The sequence below is a fragment of the Ochotona princeps genome, chromosome 29, assembly GCF_030435755.1.
Source record: "Ochotona princeps isolate mOchPri1 chromosome 29, mOchPri1.hap1, whole genome shotgun sequence".
NCBI lineage: Eukaryota > Metazoa > Chordata > Mammalia > Lagomorpha > Ochotonidae > Ochotona > Ochotona princeps.
Genome location: NC_080860.1, coordinates 12,007,531 through 12,026,243, shown reverse-complemented (window position 1 = coordinate 12,026,243; position 18,713 = coordinate 12,007,531). Strand labels below are relative to the sequence as shown.

The following is an 18,713-nucleotide window of genomic DNA, read 5'->3' as shown; positions in this document are numbered from 1 at the left end:
AGTGAACCAAAAAGGTGGAAGATCTTTCTCTGTCTCTCCTGTAAATCTTGTTTCCAATGAAAATAAAATACACAAAACCTATGCTCTTTATGTCCTTCAGCCATCAAGGAGAAACAGAGAAAGATTCTATCTACTGGTTCACTCCCCAGATGGCTGGAGCTGGGTCAGGTTGAAGCTGGGAGCCTGGAACTGCATCTGGATTTCCCACATTGGTGGCAACGTCCTGATTCCTTGGGCCATTCCTTCCCCCATGCATCACCAGGAAGCTGGATCAGAAGCGGAGCAGCCAGGACTTGAACTTGTGCTGCTCTGTGGGATGCCTGCATAACAGTCCACAGCTTAACCTTCTGCACTCCAATGTGAGCCCCAATGCTGGGTTCCTTTTTATGGCTGAATGCTATTCCATTAGATGAATGTCCCACATTTGGTCAGTTCGCTGAGTTATTTCTGCCAAACCCATTTTTGTTTATTATTTTAGGCCTTATTTTTTTTCCCAAATGCCAGAAGCCTAATAAAGAATAGCACTCTAACCATCTGCTATCTGACTTCAATAAATCAGCCATAGGCATTGCTCGCGGAGCAGAGGCGGCTTGCATACTTGTGGGCAGGTGTGTTGAGGCTGAGGCATGAGCAGGAATGGAGAGCAGGTGTGTGGTACCTGGTGCCCTGGCCCGGGCCGCCTCCAGCCCTCAGCTTGGTTACTCCCCGTCCTTGTGCTCCAGCTCCCATGACAGGGCTGCATCACCCTTCCATGTGTTCTCTGGCGCATGCTGAGAAACCCCAGCGAGCCACCCAGTGAAGCCCACACCCTACATGGCCTCATCCTTCCCCCAGGAGTCACAGGCAGTCAGGCTGAGGGTTCCAGAGGCAGCCAGGGAAAGCCAGGGGACTCCCAGCCGTCAGCCATGCAGTAGCGGCACTCTTCTGCGTTTATTTGTTACTTGTTTTGGTCTTGTGTATATTGTTTTCCCGTGAGCCTTTGTGAGAACAAACTGAGTGCAGGTGTAGGCACAGATTCATGAAGACTGCTTTCCCGACTGTTGGTCAGGGGGCCTGACTCCCACAGGCTGGGCTGCAGCTTGTGAGTTGGACCAGCATCTCTGTCGTCCACCTCTGTGGACTAGAGGTGCCCAAATGTTCTCTGTCATACGGGGGACTGTCCTGTGCATGGTATGGTTGTTTACCAGCATCCTGTCTCTGCCCACCACGTGCCAGCAGAGTCACCCCCAAGAATGCCTTCAGCCATTACCCAGGGTGTCCCTGTGGAGCCAGCCTGCACCAGTGTTCGTCCCTGTCTGTGGTTGTGGATCATTTTGCGTGTGCCTCACACTGAGGGTTAGAAACCCTAGGGCCAGCACAGCCTCCCCTGGCCCTTCCGCTTCTGCTTCAGGCAGGGAGGGGGTGACAGGGAGGGGTGGTTAAACTGATGAGCCCCCAGTAGGTAACTCTGTGGTCAGCGCTTCATGTCCAGGTTCTGTGTCTGTGCATGCGTGGAAAACCATGTCCACGTGCACTGAAGATGGGCAGACTTCCTCTCTCGTCTTCCTTCCCTGAACAGTACCCTGTAACAACTGTGCCTGCAGCACTTACATTGTATCGGCTGTCAGACTTTGTCCAGGGATCATCTGAAGTATACAGAAGGGGGTGCATGAGTTCTGTACAAACGCTTGTGTTTTAGAGAAGAAACCTCAGCATTCTCTAGTGTTGGCCCTGAAAGCACCCCTCCCCCTGCCCACGGACATAGAGGACGACTCTGGGAATGCAGACATTGTTGTAACTTGAGGAAGTTGAGAACTAGTGGAGGATGGGATTAAAAGGTAAATTCAGGGACTGGTGTAGTGGTATGTCAAGTTAATCCGCTGCCTGCAGTGCCCGCATCCCTTATGGGTGCTGGTTCAATGTCTCAGATGCTCTGCTTCTGATCCAGCTTCCTGCTTATGACCTGGGAAGGCAGTGGAGGATGGCCCAAGTCCTTAGGTCCCTACGCTCACATGGATGACCTGGAGAAAAAAATACTGGCTTTTGGCTTCAGATCGGCTCAGTTCTGGCCATTACAACCATTTAGGGAGTGAACCAGTGGATGGAAGACCTCTTCCTGTCTTTCCTTTTCTTTGTAACTCTGCCTTTCAACTATAAATCAGTCTTTAAAAAAAGAAAGATAAGTCAGGGGCCAGCCTTTGACTCAGTGATTAAATCACCGCTGAAGACCCCTGTGTCCCTTATCCAAGTGCCTGGCTTGAGCCCCGACACCTCCACTTCCCACCCAGCTCTCTGAAAACACCTGCAAGGCGGCAGGTGATGGATGACTGACTCTCAGTGACTTGGGCCCCTGCATCCATGTGGGAGACCCGGATGGAGGGCCTCCTGCATTCAGCCTGGTGCATCCTAGACTGCTACAGGTGTGTGGGGAGTGAACCAGCACATGGATGGAAGATCTTCTCATGTGGGAGGTGGATGCTGTAACACTGGACCAAATGCTTGTTCCCCAAATGTCTCCTTGTCTCTTTATGTCTCAAACTTTGGTCCATCCTCTGCTGCTTTCCCAGGCCACAGGGAGGGAGCTAGATAGGAAGTGGAGCAGCCGGGATTAGAACCAGCGCCCATATGGGATTCCAGCACATGCAAGGCAAGGACTTAGCCTCTAGGCTATCATGCCAGGCCTGAATGGCTGGGTTTTTTTTGTTTGTTGTTTCTTTGTTTGTTTATTAGAAAGTCAGATATACAGAGAGGAGGAGAGACAAACAAGATCTTCCATCCATTGATTCACTCCCCAAGCAGCCTCAATGGCCAGAGCTAAGCTGATTTGAAGCCAGGGGCCTGGAGCTTCTTCCGGGTCGACCACGCAGGTGCAGGGTCCCAAGGCTTTGGGCTGTCCTCAACTGCTTTCCCAGGCCACAAGCAGGGAGCTGGATGGGAAGCGGGGCCTCCAGAATCAGAACTGCAACCATATGGGATCCTGGTGCATGCAAGATGAGGACTTTAACTGCTAGGCTACCACATCAGGCCCTGAATGGCTATTTTTTAATGATTGTCAATCACTTTTTACTTGGCTAGAGAAGGAGAAGGGTTCCCATAAAGCACAGTCCCTACCACCAAAAAGGCCACCCAGGGTGATATCCAGACAGCTCTGGAAAGCAAGGAAGACGTGTTGTGTTAATAGCAATTGCCCGGGGCTCTAGCAGGATTATGGGGAAGCAGCACACCCCAAGGCTCAGTGAGGGCTGGGTTTGCTGAACCCCAAGTGAGGGTGGCAGGCGGGCCACAGGTGAAGGGCCTGTTGGCAACAGTGGCTGTTGGTGACCTTCTCTTTTTCTCTGTAGCTGGAGGCTGGCAGCGATGAGGAGCGCAAGCTGAACCTCAGGTGAGCAGACTTTGAATTCTTGCTGTTTAAGTCTTCTAAGGTAAGGAACGCTTCTCAGAGAGGAAGCCCAGGGTGGGCAGTACCAGTCTTCTGGGTTCCTGAAAAATGAGCGTCTACCAGGTCAGGCTCTCAAAGCCATGTGTCTGTCTGGCTCCCAGGTGCCTGGCTAACATTCATCAGGATTGCAAAAGGTCCTGGTGACCACCTTCTCTTTCATAGCCATCCTCAGGTTTTTATGACTTGACTTGCTGGTTTTTCCTGTACTTTAAAATATCTTTTTTTGTTGTTTGTTTGTTTTTTGGTAAAACAAATTGTTTGAGAGGCATAGATTGATAAAGAGAGCTCCCATCCATTGCCTTGCTCTATACATGATGGTGATGGCTGGTGTGGGTTGGGATTGAGACTAAAGCCAGGAGCCGGGAGCTCAATCCAGGTCCCCCCATGGATGGCAGGGTCTTAGTGCCTTGGGCCGTCGCTGCTGCCGATGGTTCTCATCAACAGGAAGCTGGAGTTAGGCAGAGCCAGACAGTGGATCCGGGCTTGCTCATGTGGGATGGGGGATGGGGGCATCTTAAATGGTGTCTTTAGAAAGATTAGTTGATTGATTTGAAAGTCAGATTTACCAGAGAGAGAGAGAGAGAGAGAGAGAGAGATTCTTTCATCCGGTGATTCACTCCCCAAGTGACCACAACAGCTGGGGCTGGACCAGGCCAAAGTCATGAGTCAGGAGCTTCATCTGGGTCTCCCTCGTGAGTGCAGGGGGCCGAGCACTTTCGTCACACTGTGCTGCTTTCCCAGGTGCATTAACAAGGGAGCTGGATCAGAAGTGAAGCAGCCAGGACTTGCACTGTATCTCATGTGTGATACTGGCATCACAGGTAGAGATTTAATTTACAGTGCCACAACACTGGCCCCAGACCCCTCTACTTAAAAAAAAAGAATTGTAATATGCTCTTGTTTTTGTTCCTGCTTTTGATAAGACATTGTTCTTGAGGTGTTTCGCTTGTTTGAAACAGATATTAGCACAGGCAGACTCTGCTCAGGAAAATCTTTAGCTGTACTTGTTTTCAGATTTTGGGGTCAAGGGCCAGTGCAATGGCTCAACTGGCTAATCCTTCACCTTGAAGCATGGGTGCAGGGTCCCAAAGCTTTGGGCCATTCTTGAGTGCCTTCCCAGGCCACAGGCAGGGAGCTGGATGGGAAGCAGGGCTGCTGGGATTAGAACCAGTGCCTATATGGCATCCCGGTGCGTTAAAGGCGAGAAATTTAACCACAGGCTATCACTCCGGGTCTGTAATGTGACTTTTGAAAGAACACTCGTGGGTTCTTCAGGTGCTCACGGAAGTATTGATAATGTTAAGTTTGTTTTTGTGCAAAGGAAAAAAATTGAAATATATGCCTACCAGGAGTTTTCACAATTTTCTTGGGAAAATGCATACGGTGATTTTTAAATTTGTGGATTTTTAAATTTTTTTATACCAAAGTCAACTTACCTTATAAAAAGTATTGATCTTACAAATTTGAAAGAAAGAACATGAGACAGAGTTTCAATCCTCTGATTCATTCCCCAAATGCTGGAAGCAGCCAGGGCTGTGCCAGGGGAAAGTCAGGAGCCGGGTACTCCTCTAGGTGTCCCATGTCAGAGACAGGGACCAAAGTCCTTGAGCCATCACTGCTGCCTGTCAGGGTGTGTGCTGGAAGCAAAAGCAAAAAGCAAACCCAGGCCCTGTGATGGGCGATGATGTAGCAACCCAAGTTGTGCCAAGTGCCTACCTCCAACTTAACTTTCTTTTTTAAAGATTTATTAAATTTTATTACAAAGTCAGATATACAGAGAGGAGGAGAGACAGAGAGGAAGATCCTCCGTCCGATGAATCACTCCCCAGGTGACCGCAACGGCCAGTGCTGTGCTAATCCAAAGCCAGGAGCCAGGAACTTCCTCCAGACTCCCAAGCAGGTGCAGGGTCCCAAGGCTTTGGGCCATCCTCGACTGCTTTCCCAGGCCCCAAGCAGGGAGCTGGATGGGAAGTGGAGCTGCCGGAATTAGAACCGGCGCCCATATGGGATCCCGGGGCGTTCAAGGCGAGGACTTTAGCCACTAGGCCATGCCGCCGGGCTCCAAACTTAACTTTTACAGCTCTTGTGAATGGCTCCCTGACCCTGGGGGTTTTGGTTGGTCACAGGACTAAGTCAAGGTTATCTGGCTGGAAACGACTGGACTCCCAAGTGGGGGCAGTAGTGGACTGTGCTGAGCAGCTTCTCTGGAGGAAGAGGGAGGATGGAAGGAGGCCTTGAGATCATCTGGAGGATGAGGAGCTGGGAGCAGCACTTCTGGCCGCTGCATGGAGCCCCTCCTGCAGGTGCAGTGCCTTGCCCCTCTGCTGGTTCACCTCTAGCCCTTTCCTGGGGTGGGGTTTGCTTCCGCCACATCCTCCCTCCTTCTCTGAGCTCTCACTTGTCCCGACCTGCAGGACACGACGCTCAAACCCTGAGGGTGGACTGGGAATGCGGGCTGCTGGCCCAAGAAACACATGGACACTCGTACTTGGTGGAAAAGAGTGCCTCTCTCTTTATTTTTACTCCTCATATATATACCTTCTTCTCTAGGGGAGGGGGATAAAGGGAGGGGTTTCCTGGGAGTAATTATCTTCACTGAAGCAGGGAAGGAACTAATCAGCTATATTCAAACAGGGGAGGAACTAATTATCTGAACAGGAACAAGGGTGGAGGTTGTATTCTGTTTGCTCTACAGAGGATGTTTTGGCCTAATATCCTGCTTGCTGTAGCCCTGCTTGCAGGCTTTTGCAATGCAACAGGCTGTCAGGTAGGCCAAGTCTAAGGCCCATAAGTCTGTGGCTCCTAACACTCACTCAAGGTTGTCTATGGGCGAGGAAACGCTGCTATCTTTGCATCAGCCTGCTTCGACTGACAGCACGCTACTTAGAGTGTTGGAATTCCCAGGAACCCATGTGAGGCAATGGCCGGATGATATGTGTGGGGCCCCATCCTGCTGACCGCAGGCCCTTCCCCAGCCCATTGTAGAGCCTCCAGTGGGGTGAGAAGAAGGCCCTGGCTACTTTGAGTATGGTGGATTTTCATCCTCAGCACCACCCTGGCAGGGCTGTTTACCCAACCCATAGATAAGGAGCCCCAGACCAGAGGTGCAGGGGTGGAAATGCTGCCTTCACAGAGAGGTGTTGGTTCACTCTTGGCACCCCAAGTTTGTGGTGCCATGTTGTCTTCCCCAGAGGCCAGGTTTGTGGCCCATGAGATTCAGCTATCTCAGACCTCAGGGTGAGGCTGCTGGCCTGAGGACACCCAGGTGAATGGAGGCAGTGTCAGGGCCAGAACAGAGGACTCCTGCCGAGGTGTGGCAAAGTCAGCCCAGGTGGCGTTTGCTGTGCACACTGGTGAGTTCCCCATGCAAGTACAACTCCATGGGTGAGACTCTAGGCCAGAGCTAGTTGGTGCTGTCTTCTTGATCTTTCTTAAGAAGATGTTTATTTTTAAAAAGATTTCAATTAATTTCCTTGAAAAGTTGGGAGTAAGAGGAGAGAGAGAAAGAGAGATCTTCCATCTGCTGGTTCACTCCCCAAATGGCTGCAGTGGCCAGAGCTAGTCTGGTCCAAAGGTGGGAGTCAGGAACTGCTGTGTCTTCCATGCTGATGCAGGATCCCAAAGCTTTGGGCCATTCTCTGCTGCTTTTTTAGGCCATTAAGAGGGAATTGGATGGGAAATGGAGCAGCCAGGTGATGAACTAGCACCCATTTGGGATGTTGGCACTGGGAGGTGGTGAATTAGCCTGTTACATCACTGTGCTGGCCCCAAAAAGATTATTTCTCTATTTGGAAAAGTTACAGAGAGAGAACAGAGAGACAGATCTTCCATCTACTGGTTCACTCCCCAATGGCCACAGTAGTTGGGGTTGGGCCAGGTTGAAGCCCAGAGGCAGGAGTTTCTTCCAGATCTTCCACACAGGTGGCAAAGGTTCATGAACTTGGAGCTTTCCCAGGTGCATTGGCAGAAAACTGGATCAGAAGTGGAACAACTGGGACTAGAACCGGTACCCATATGGGTTGCTGGTGCTACAGGCTATAGCTTTACTTGCTGTGTGGGGCTTTCTTCTGAGCCTGGCCCCTCTGGCTCTCTTTTAGATCCCTCTAAAAGAGATCTGACATGACGGCTCACTACCCTGTGTAGGCAAAAGACCCCATCCTGCTGTCTGTCTTTGCCAGCCAGGACCATTCCTGTGTTGTGGATTCATTTGTCCCTAGAATGCGTGCCCACATGGTCATGTGCAGGTTCAGGCCTCTCTTCTCTAAACCTACCCCTGGAGGAGGCGGTGTCTTCCTGAGGAAAGGAGAGAAGATGACCTCGTTGGCAGGTGCTGGCAGGGAGGATCCTGGGGGCAGCAGGCATACCCCTCTTGTCTTGTCCGCTGTCCATCTGGCCTCCATGTCTGCAGGTTGCATACCTGTGGATTCGCCCAGCTTCAGGCTGAAGTGTGGATATGCAGCCACAGTCAGGAAGGGTGCCCTGTGGCTGGTACCTGTGTGTCAGTGGACCTAGAAGGGTGCGGCTGGTGGCTGACCGCTACACTAAGCATGTGTGATTGGCGTTCCCTTCTCATGTTCTCAGCACAATGTGATGGCTGATTACACAGTCTTGGCGCCCATCAGGCCTTGCAAGTCACCTGGAGACAATTTAAAGGAAGACCATGTAGGTTGTGTGTGGTTTTTTAAGGGAGGTCTGGGTCCTGGTTGCTCAGGATACCGAGGGTCAGCTGTAACAAGTGCATCTTTAGGGTGATCCAGGAAGCCAGCTATGACCCACCTCACCCAGTAAATTCCTGGATCTCGGGCTGGATTTGTGGATCTCCCTGCCCTCTTCTGCCCTGGTTCCCCTGGTAGCGCTGTTGCTCAGGCCCTTACAGTTACTGTCCTGTAGCAGAGCTACTCGTCACCTGGCCTGCGTCTCTGTCCTTCAGTGTGCCATCCCCCTCTGCCTTTTCTGCCTTCTGTGGATGTGCTCACCCTCTTGCATACCAGTGTTCTGGCCTCCCAGGTCTGCTCCCTACTCCCTCACCATTGCCCTTTTCTTTCAGTCCAGGTTCCCAGTCCCCTGGGAGTACTCCAGCCCCAGAAATGTGTGGGCTTCCATCTCTGCAGAAGGCAGGCCACTCTGGGCCACCTTCTCTGTGCTGGGCATTTGCACCTGTCCCACGCCACAGGCTGCCTGCGCTTTGTCTTGTCCTTGCTTTCTGGTGCGTCACTCGGTGACAGGTCCTGAGTTCTGTGTCTTTACAAAACCTTGCAGCAGTTTCTGCGATTTGCTGTGGAGTCTGCCCTGCTTTGCAGGTGCAGTGAGAAAGTGTGGTCCAATGGACAGAGTGTGAGCTCTGGAGCCAACGCAGGCCGAGGCTTGGCCTCCGGCTCCCACGCCAGCCACTGACTCCTTTGACCTGTTAAGTCTCTCAGTTTTCCTGGCTGGAAAATGGAGAGAATGTTATAGTCACTTCTCAGGATCCCTGTGGACAACAGAATCCAGAGATGCTCACATCCCTTCCATCAGGTGGTGCCTATTTGCCTGGAGTGTACGCACACCCTCCTGTGCACGTTCAGTCACCTCTGATGGCTCAGGGCTCTTGGGACAGGAAGCCCGCATGACTGATGTGTTAGCAACCATCACCCTGAATTGTGCGGGACAGGACAGATGCACTTTTTCCCTTTATGTTGCCCCTCCTCTGTGGGACTGAGCCCAGAGGTGCAGAACCCACAGCTGAGAGCCTGCCAGTCACAAGGTCAGCTGCTGCCTTCCCTCTTCACAAGATGCTGCCCGTGTGCTAGGCTACTTTAATGGTTTGTTTATTTTTATTTCAAAGGCAAAAACATGAGGGAGATCTTCTATTCACTGGCTCACTCTCCAAATCCCTGTAGTAGTCAGGCTTGGGCTGGGCTAAAGCCCAGAGCCTGGAACAATATTCAGGTCACCACATGGGTCCCAAGCGCTCAGCCACCACCTGCTGGCTCCCAGGGGCTGATACGGGTGTATCACGTGGTGAGCTCACCACTGTGCCCAGTACCCACCCCAATTGCATCCTTCACTCTGAGGACTTGGTGCCGTTTCTCCGCAGACCTGGGCAATGTTTCCAGAGCTGATCATCTTCATGCCCAGAAAGGAGAAAAGATGACAGGTGCTCAGTGATGCCCATCCCCCAACCTTCACCACACTCCCTGCACGTGCAGGCCACTTCTGACCTCTTGTGGTGCCCTCTGGGCAGCTGTGCCATTAAGACTGTGGGAGTCGGCACTGGCAGCAGCTCCTGGGAGCTGGGTCAGGCTGGAGGATATAGTTGCAGCTGTGTGCCAGGCAAGACGCTGGGGGAGGTGATATGGTCAGAGTGTAGATCGGGAGTGGAGGGTTTTTTTTTTTTTTTCCTGTTTAAGATTTGTTATTATTATTATTATTATTTTATTGGAAAGACAGATTTACAGAAGGAAGAGAAAGAGAATGATCTTCCATCCAATGGTTCACTCCCCAAATTGCCCACCAGGACATGAACTAACATCCATAAGGTGGAAGATTAGCCAGTTGAATCACAGCATTGGGCTCTTCATGGTTTTTTTTTTTAAGGACATAGTATAATCTTTTTTTTTAAAAGATTTACTTTTAAAATTTTTATAACAAAGTCAGATATACAGAGAGGAGGAGAGACAGAGAGGAAGATCCTCCGTCCGATGAATCACTCCCCAGGTGACCGCAACGGCCGGTGCTGTGCTAATCCAAAGCCAGGAGCCAGGAACTTCCTCCAGGTCTCCCACGCAGGTGCAGGGTCCCAAGGCTTTGGGCTGTCCTCAACTGCTTTCCCAGGCCACAAGCAGGGAGCTGGATGGGAAGTGGAGCTGCTGGGATTAGAACCGGCGCCCATATGGGATCCAGGCACTTTCAAGGCGAGGACTTTAGCCACTGGGTCACCACGCCAGGCCCCGTATTTGTTTTTAATCCAGTGTTGCCAAATGAGACATGTGAAAAAGTTTATTAGAATTCTTTTAATTTTCTTCTTTTGATCACCTGTCCAAGTAAGCTTTGGGACCAGAGTAGCAGGATTCACTCTTCACTGTTTTATTCAGGGTCAGTGCTAGGCTTCAAGCGTCCTCCTGTCTCTGCCTTCCCTCCCTGTTCCTTCCCCTTCCTTCCTGAGCTGGAATTCCCCCGGGAACCCCATTCTCCTCCCCACCCTCAGCACTGTGGCTGTCTCACCCTGTGCGGGGTGGTGAGGTCCCTTCCCTGCAGGCTGCTCTGCATCTTGAACTGCACGCCCTCCTTACACCTGCTCTCCCACCTCTGAGATCCTTCCTGCCTTGCTCCTGTGCTCTCTTTTTAATAAACTCATCTTTTTAAAAAAAATGTTTATTTCCATCTACTTGAAAGGCAGATTGATAGACAGAAAATGATCTTCTGTTCCTAGTTCACTTTCCTAGATGGCTGCAGCAGCCAGGTCTGGGCCAGGGCAAAGCCAGGAACCCAGAACTGCATGCAGGTTTGCTCTGTGGCTGGTAAGAACCCTGGCCCCTGAGCCAGCATCTGCTGTCTGCCAGGCTGCGTTACCAGGAAGCTGGATCAGAGCCAGCACTTCCACATGGGATGTGAGTGTCTGTCTGTCTTTCTCCGTGCCCTGCGCTTTAGCATGTGTACACAGTTCACTCCTTCCAAGACCCAGGCTGGGAGCTAAGCACATGTGTAGGAGCTGTGTCAGTTACCCATTGCTTAGTAACAAATCACCACCAGTTTAACTGTTAAAAAAGGGAAACATGTTTACCATCTTACAGTTTCCCCAGGTTAGAAATCTGGATGTGGTTTAGCCAGGTCTTCTGCTTGGGGTCTCCACGGCTGCAGTGAAGGTGCAGCCTCCTTCAAGGCTTCTGGTCCTCTTCCAAGCTCACATGGTTCTCGGTTGAATCCATTTCCAGGGAGCTGGAGTGGCTGGAGTGGTCATGGCAGTTTGCTTCTGTGAGGTATGTAGGAGAGCCTGACTTGGTGGGATCTTACACCAAGCTGCTTCAAGCCTCATGAAAAGTGCGTGTTGTAGTATCATTGTCCACACAAGGCCGTGCTTGCAGACCTGCATCATGGGTGAAGTGGTTCTCAGTATAAGCCATGCTTATCATCTATTTACTGAACCTTTATATGCTAAAATGAGCTCTTTTTTTTTTTTTTTTTTTGAAGACTTAAGGGTGAGATATACTTGGGAGGTACAGAGAGAGAACCCCATCTGCTGGTTCACTCCTTCAGGGCCCACAAGGTCCAGGGGCAGGGCCTGGAGCTTAGTCAAAATCTATGACTGGACAGTGTGGGGCCCAGACACCTGAGCCTTTTCTGGCTGCCTCTCAGGTCTGCATTGGTAGGAAACAGGACTCAGAGGCCTAGGCACTCTCTGGGGCCAAACACCTCCTATACTGCCCTTCTGATTCCATTTTCTGTGACCTTTGGAGGTGCCCTCATAATGCAAGCTGTCCTGGGGCAGTCTGTCCCATTACCATTGACCTAGCACGCGATGAAAGGCAAGAGTAGCTCTCTGTCCTGTCTTGTGGTCCCTCCGGGCTCAGCCAGGCAGAACTTGGTATTTCTAGAATGAGCCCAGTCTGATAAGGAACAGTAAATCAAGCAGAAGAAGAGAGAGAGATAAGGATGCTGGGTCCCAGGCAGGAGGAGTCGTTTCTGTGTCCCACAGTGCAGCCAGATGACCACAGGCCACAGGGTGACAGTTGATGGAGATCTGAAGAGACGCCCACATGGGAAGTCCTGATAAAGAAGAGGAAGGACTGGGGACTGACGCACTGTGTGTATACACTGCAGTAGCACCCTGCACCCCGCAAAGATAGGCAGTTCACATGTATCAGTCAGAAAAAGAACAAGGGGGCCCGGCGGCGTGGCCTAGCGGCTAAAGTCCTCGCCTTGAAAGCCCCGGGATCCCATATGGGCGCCGGTTCTAATCCCGGCAGCTCCACTTCCCATCCAGCTCCCTGCTGGTGGCCTGGGAAAGCAGTTGAGGATGGCCCAATGCATTGGGACACTGCACCTGCGTGGGAGACCCGGAAGAGTTTTCCAGGTTCCCGGCTTCGGATCGGCGTGCATCGGCCTGTTGCGGCTCACTTGGGGAGTGAATCATCTGACGGAAGATCTTCCTCTCTGTCTCTCCTCCTCTGTGTATATCTGGCTGTAATAAAATGAATAAGTCTTTAAAAAAAAAAAAGAAAAAGAACAAGGACTGGACAAGCAAAGTAGTGACCGCAGGTCACCCTGAGCACGGGATGCTGAGCAGGGAGCTGGCCAAGCCTCTGTGCCTTGTGGCCTCATGGTACCTGCCCTGCACTGAGTGGGCTGTGGAGGTCCCGGAAATTGGATGTTCTGGATTCTGCCTCACTCCCGAGAAGTTATAGTTGGCTTCAGACTGCATCAAGAAAACAGGACAGTAGAAAAATTTTCCTACCATTTGCTGAAGGACACAGAGCCGACTCTGTGCCCATCCCGGTGCCCTTTGCTGAGCCAGCTGCTAATGAGCCATTGGGGGCAGCACAGGTGGGCTGAGTTTCTGCTGTGTGCCAAGCGGATCTGGCCGTGAACAGCTCAAAAATGCCCACTCCATGGCTCTCGGCATGGTGTGGCAGTGAGGGTCCACAGGAAAGGAGCAAAGCAGGAGCCCAAGGGAGAAAAGGGAACATTGAAACCGTCCCCACACTGTTCCCCATGCCGTAAGCTGCCCCCTGCATCACCCCACTGCAGCTCTGCAGGAATCCTGGAAGGAAGGCTCGCATTCTCCGTTTGAACGATGAGCCTGCAGAGAAGTAACTGGCCTGATTTTGTAACATAGCAAGTGCTGTAGCGAAAACCCTCACACTGTGTCTCATGGACTCCAAAACCAGTGCCCCCATATAAAGACTGGAGAGCTATCCCTGCCTGCCTCTTCCCAGCATGTGAGGTGTCTCACTAGGAGGCAGAGTCGAGTTTACCTAACCCAGCTGGCGCTCCTCGGTGCCACCTCACTGCCTGAGGCCTCGACCCAGCACCACTGTGAGCCGCCAGCTCCATGCAAGGACTGCAGCGTGGGCTCGGACTGCAAACGTCTGGAAGAAAGTTGCATCTTCACCGAACATGCCCAGACAGTCCTCTGTCATTGTCCCCCAGGCTAAAGAGTGGAGCAGCATTTCAGGCAACAGTTGCATTGTAAAAGGTGTCATAAGGCATCCAGAGGTGACTGGCAGCACACGGGAGGATCTGCATAGGTTCTGTGCAGACACTGTGCCTGTGGCTTGCTTTGTGGGAGGCACCGGCATGTCGGGGATTTTGCTGTCTGTGATGGGGAGGCTGGAACCAGCACCCTCTTGACATAGGGGCCCCAGCTCCTCGGTTTGGGAGCCTGGCCGTGCAGGCCCGAGCCCAGAACTTTATACTTTTGATCTTATGTCACTGTTACAACAAATCTGCAGTGTGGAAACATGCCCTCCTTTAGGAAACTGCTCCAGCGAGGCCAGAACAAAGCTGTGAACGTAGGTGTTGGCCCCCCACCTTGGCTGGTCACTTTGGCTTAACTCAAGTCTTATTTCTGGGACTTTGTGGGAATGTTTGATGTTCAGCTAAGAATCTGCCTTCATTATGTATTCATGTGCGTTTGCATCTGTTTTTGAAGCAAGAAAACCTGTCGTGAAGACAAATAAGGCCAGAAACAGAAAGGGTTGATCTGTCTCTGTCAGAGCTAAATGAATTAAACTTACATTAACATTACTGAAAATGAACCTTGCTGCAGCATTTAGTGGGTTCCATCAATTTTTTTTTAAAAGATTTATTCTTATTGGAAAGGCAGATTTATAGAGAGGAGAGACAGAAAAGTCTTCCATCCACTGGTTAACTCCCAAAATGGTCACAGTGGCCGGAACTGAGCCAGGAACTTCTGGGTCTCCCTTGCAGTTGCAGGGTCCCAAGGACCTGGGCCACATCCCGTTGCTTTCTCAGGCCACAAGCAGGAAGCTGGGTAGGAAGTGGGACAGCCAGGACACAAACGTGCCCATATAGGACCCCAAAACGTACGTGGGGAGACTTAGCCAATTTGAACCATCACTCCATGCCTGTTCATTAAACTTTTGAGATGCCAATACTTGAGCCTTCAGAGGTATGCCTCAGGGCCCTTGTGTCCTGCCCCTGACACGCTCCACACACCAGGAGCTTGTGTGTGCACCAACAGCACCCATGCACACTCCTTTCACAGGTGGCCACAGTCCTCAGCTCACGTTCATAGTTTCTGGGAAAAGCTGTGTAACAGGGACTCAGAAGACTCATTTACTACCATGCAACCTCAGAACATTCACGTACCTTCCCTGGGCCACTGTTTCCTTCCATGCAAAGTGAAGAGATGATTGGGTGGCACGTTCCAGACCTAGGAACTAGGGGCCCGAGACCCACCAGGCCAGATCTCTGTGTGTTTTGTGCTTCTTGTATTGTGCTATAGACTGGTGACACACAGACTGTCAGGGGTTTCCCTCCCTGGGTGGGGCCAGCGTCACTCACTTATGAGGCTATGGTCTGGCCCCCGAGAGGCACCGGGCCCTTGGCTCAGAATTCCAGCCTTACTAGCAAGCACACAACGCGGAGTCACGTGCACAGCCCAGCAGTCGCAAGAAGAGCCTTGGCCTTTAGAGCTCATCTTATTGTCTGCAGCCTGTGACCAGTTCTGTGGGTTTGGACAGCTGATTAGAACAGTCCCAAGACAAGGAGAATATGCCGACAGTGAGAACCCGGGAGTCATGGTTCTCATTGGGGTGGTTGCAAGACCGTGCCTCTGGCCCATGGGGTTCCCACGGTGGGGCTCCTGTGCTGGCCAGAGATCCATGCTGACCCGTCCTGTGCTGGGCAGAATGGGTACAGACAGGGACGGTGGCCAGGTGGGAAGGGCTTCAGGTAAACAGCAGGGTCATGCTGGGGACCCAGCATGTGGACACAGCTGGTCTCTGAGTCAGGATATGGGCGTCCTGCTTTCTCATGTGACAGTGACCTGGGGCCAGTCTCCTGCCCTGCCTGTCACATAAGCAAGACACCTTACTGTCAAAGTCCCTGTGAGGCTCAGAGACTGACTTGTCCTGCACATGGTGTCTGGCCCAGGCTTGACACAGCTACTGTCAGGCTGCTTGATGGTGGGATGTGGTGTTCTCTCCTTCCTGAGGCCTTTTTATAGTGAAAGCCCAAAGCCAACCAGCTGGAACCTATGATGGGCAGAGTGCCAGGGCTTGAGCTGGTTCCTTCCCAGTTCCAATGACCATCCTCTGCTCCCCCAGGCCAGCCACCTACCTGAAGCAGCAGGCTCTGTGGGCCTTTAACCTTACAGATCTTTTTTTCATTCTTTCTTATCCTTCTTGAATGGCTACTTTTGAAGCTATTTTGAAAAGACTTTGTTTCAAAACATAGTGTTGCAATGTCTTAGGCCACAAACCATTTCATGCTGTTCCCACAATGGGGTGGAGGATTGGGGGGTGGGGGGGGAACCACCGAGCACACCCTGCAGAAGTTCTTCCCAGTCTACACCTGCTGTGAGCTCTCTAAGAGCCTCAGAAGCTGTTCCCCCAAACCTGGACCCAGTTAGTCAGTATGCTATGGAGAGAGCCCTGCTGGCCATCCTCTCCAGAAATCACTCGTTATTTTCCAGGTGCCCAGGTACTCCTGGCCTGTGATGTCTCCATGGCCGGTGGCAGACAGGGAGTGGAGACTCGGTTGAGCTGGGGTTCAGCCACCTGTTCCCTCAGCCTAGGCATGGGGAAAGCCCCATGACATGGGGCAGGAGAGAGAGGTATCTTGTGAAGTGCTCTGATAGCAGGTGGATTTTATTTAGTTAGCTGCTGCATTTCTCAGTCTCCATATTCCAACATGTATGTATGTATATATGTATGTACATATGAGTCGTGCACTGAATGCTGGGGATTTGACATCGAGTGAAAAAGCAGCCCTTCCGCAAGACATGGTCATACTGGGCTGTGTGTACCATCGCTCCTGCCAGAAGGAATTGGAAATGACTGAGAAAATTCATAAAAATAAATAGAACTTGAGAACTTGGAGACGTGCAGTAAGCAGAAGGAAATGTGGTGAGGTCAGAGGGAGGTTTGTACATGGGATACACCCAAATAGCTGCTTCAGCCAGAGCTAGGCTGGTCAAAGTCTGGAGCCAGGAATTGCTTCTGGTCTCCCTTTTCAGGCACATTAGCAGGGAGCTGGATCAAAAGTGGATATGAACCGGAACCCCTATGCCATAAGAGGTGCTAGTGCTGTAGGCAAAGGATTAGCTTGCTATACCACTGCACCAGCTCCAAAATTAAGTTTGGATACATTTACTTTGATACAAACAAACAAACCAAAACAAAATAAACAAAAATCAGACTTAAACTCCAGACTTTTTTCATAATCTGCATTTCCATAAACTTTTTTCAAGCCTTTTCATATCTGTGGGTTTCAAAACTTTTGGCATCCAAACAAACTTCTATTGATTTCATTTTTCACCGGGTAGCTTTACTTGCAGCATATCTATAAATTGGGAATTATTGCTACATTTGACCAATAGTGTCTGAGAGCTCTACTTAGATGGATCCTGTGAGCTTTTCCCCCAGCCACCCCGGACCTGGGACCATTGCCCTCAGACATGGGCCTGCTTCGTGCTTTCACGGGCGAAACCGACACAGCCTCTCTTCTCCTGGGACCCCCTCTGGGTCTCAGTGTGCTCAGGATCAAGGGCCTTTCATACACACACAGTCCTGGCCCCCAAAGGCCTAAATGGAGCATTTCCCTGCTCCCAGAGCAGCGGGGACAACCTGCCCGTGAGGCCTCCCATTGTGCAGGCACCCGGCAGGATGTGACTCAGCATCCTGCTCTCAAGGTTTGGGGTGGCCAGCAGCGCTGGCTCCAAGCGTGGCCACTAACCAAAGACCACAATTACCCAGATTAGTTGGCGGAATGAGTAGACAGCATCAGCTGCTCCTCTGGACCTAAAGGAAAATGGGCCGCTGGTCCATCTGTACATCATGTTAGAACACCCACAGGTATCTGCCAGGAGGGGCTGAGCTGCCAGGACTTTAAGGACAACCTTGTTTCTCTGTTTTAACCGCTAGGAAGCTGATAATCTGACTTGTAGCCAAATTCTAGAAACCATACCAGTGTCATACTATGTATCCCACGTGCGAACATCCCCCTTTGATCTCATCACATTTCACTCTGGTTTCTCCTCATTCCCGTATTCTCAAGATAGATAGATAGATAGATATGTATTTTTTTTTTAATGAATTTTCTCAGCCATTTCCAATTCCCCCCCTGGTAGGAGCAATAGTATACACAGCCCACATGTGACCACTTCTCAGGGAAGGGCTGCCTTTTCACTCAACATCAAATCCCTGGTATTTGGTGCATGACCTGTCATACATACATATATACACGCATGCATGTTGAGGGATACAGAGGCTGAGAAATGCCTGCCCCTTCCCTGCAAGGGAACGTCCTCCCTCTCCTCAGCCTGGAAAGCCTCACCCCCAGCTCCAGGCCTGCCCTGCACTGCCCCCAGCACCTGCTTTCACCCCAGCTCCAGGTCCACCCTGCAATGCCCCCAGCACCCGCTTTCAGGTCCTACCTCCTGGCACAGAGATGTGGACTTTGCTGCCATGGTGTTTTCAAAAGGAATGGGGCTTGCAGCACTAAGACCCTACCTTTTCTCCCAGCCCTCCCACCCCCATCCCTCAGTCGTGTGAGCTTGGACAAGCAATTTGCGTTTTTGTATGACATCCCCAAAGACAGATGTCGAGGTCTAAGGTCATGGATATTTGAATGCATTGTCAGGCCCCTCATCAAAATTGCTGGCTGTCATCACAGGGTTTTTTTTTTTTCTAAGATTTATTTATTTATTTATTTTTGGAAAGGCCAATCAGATTTATGGAGAGGAGAGGTAGAAAGATTTTTCCATTCACTGGTTCACTCCCCAAGTGGCTGCAACAACCAGAGCTAAGCTGATCCAACGCCAGGAGTCAGAAACTACTGCTGGGTTTCCCACACAAGTGCATGGTCCCAAGGCTTTGGGCTGTCCTTGACTGCTTTCCCAGGCCACAAGCAGGGAGCTGGGTGGGAAGCGGAAACACCAGGATTAGAGCCAGTGCCCATGTGGGATCCCAGTGCACATACAAGACAATGACTTTAGTCCCTAGGTCTCCGTACCAGGCCCAGAAAGTTCGTTTCAAAGTAGAGTAGCTAGGACACTAACTGGCATCTTGACATGGGATGCCAATGTTTCAAGCTATAACCCAAGCTGCTGCACCACAAAGATGGCTCCACA

The 18,713-nt window shown here is 51.2% G+C and overlaps 1 protein-coding gene across 2 annotated transcripts in view; it reads left to right on the top strand.

Moving 5' to 3' along the window:
* The window catches only part of SSH1 (slingshot protein phosphatase 1), a 65,310-nt gene that overhangs the window by 2,787 nt on the left and 43,810 nt on the right, over positions 1 to 18,713 (top strand). For both annotated transcript variants that reach the window (XM_058656535.1, XM_058656534.1), the window contains exon 2: positions 3,321 to 3,361. In XM_058656535.1, coding sequence (XP_058512518.1) covers positions 3,321 to 3,361 — 41 coding nt within the window. The remainder of the gene's footprint in view (positions 1 to 3,320; positions 3,362 to 18,713) is intronic.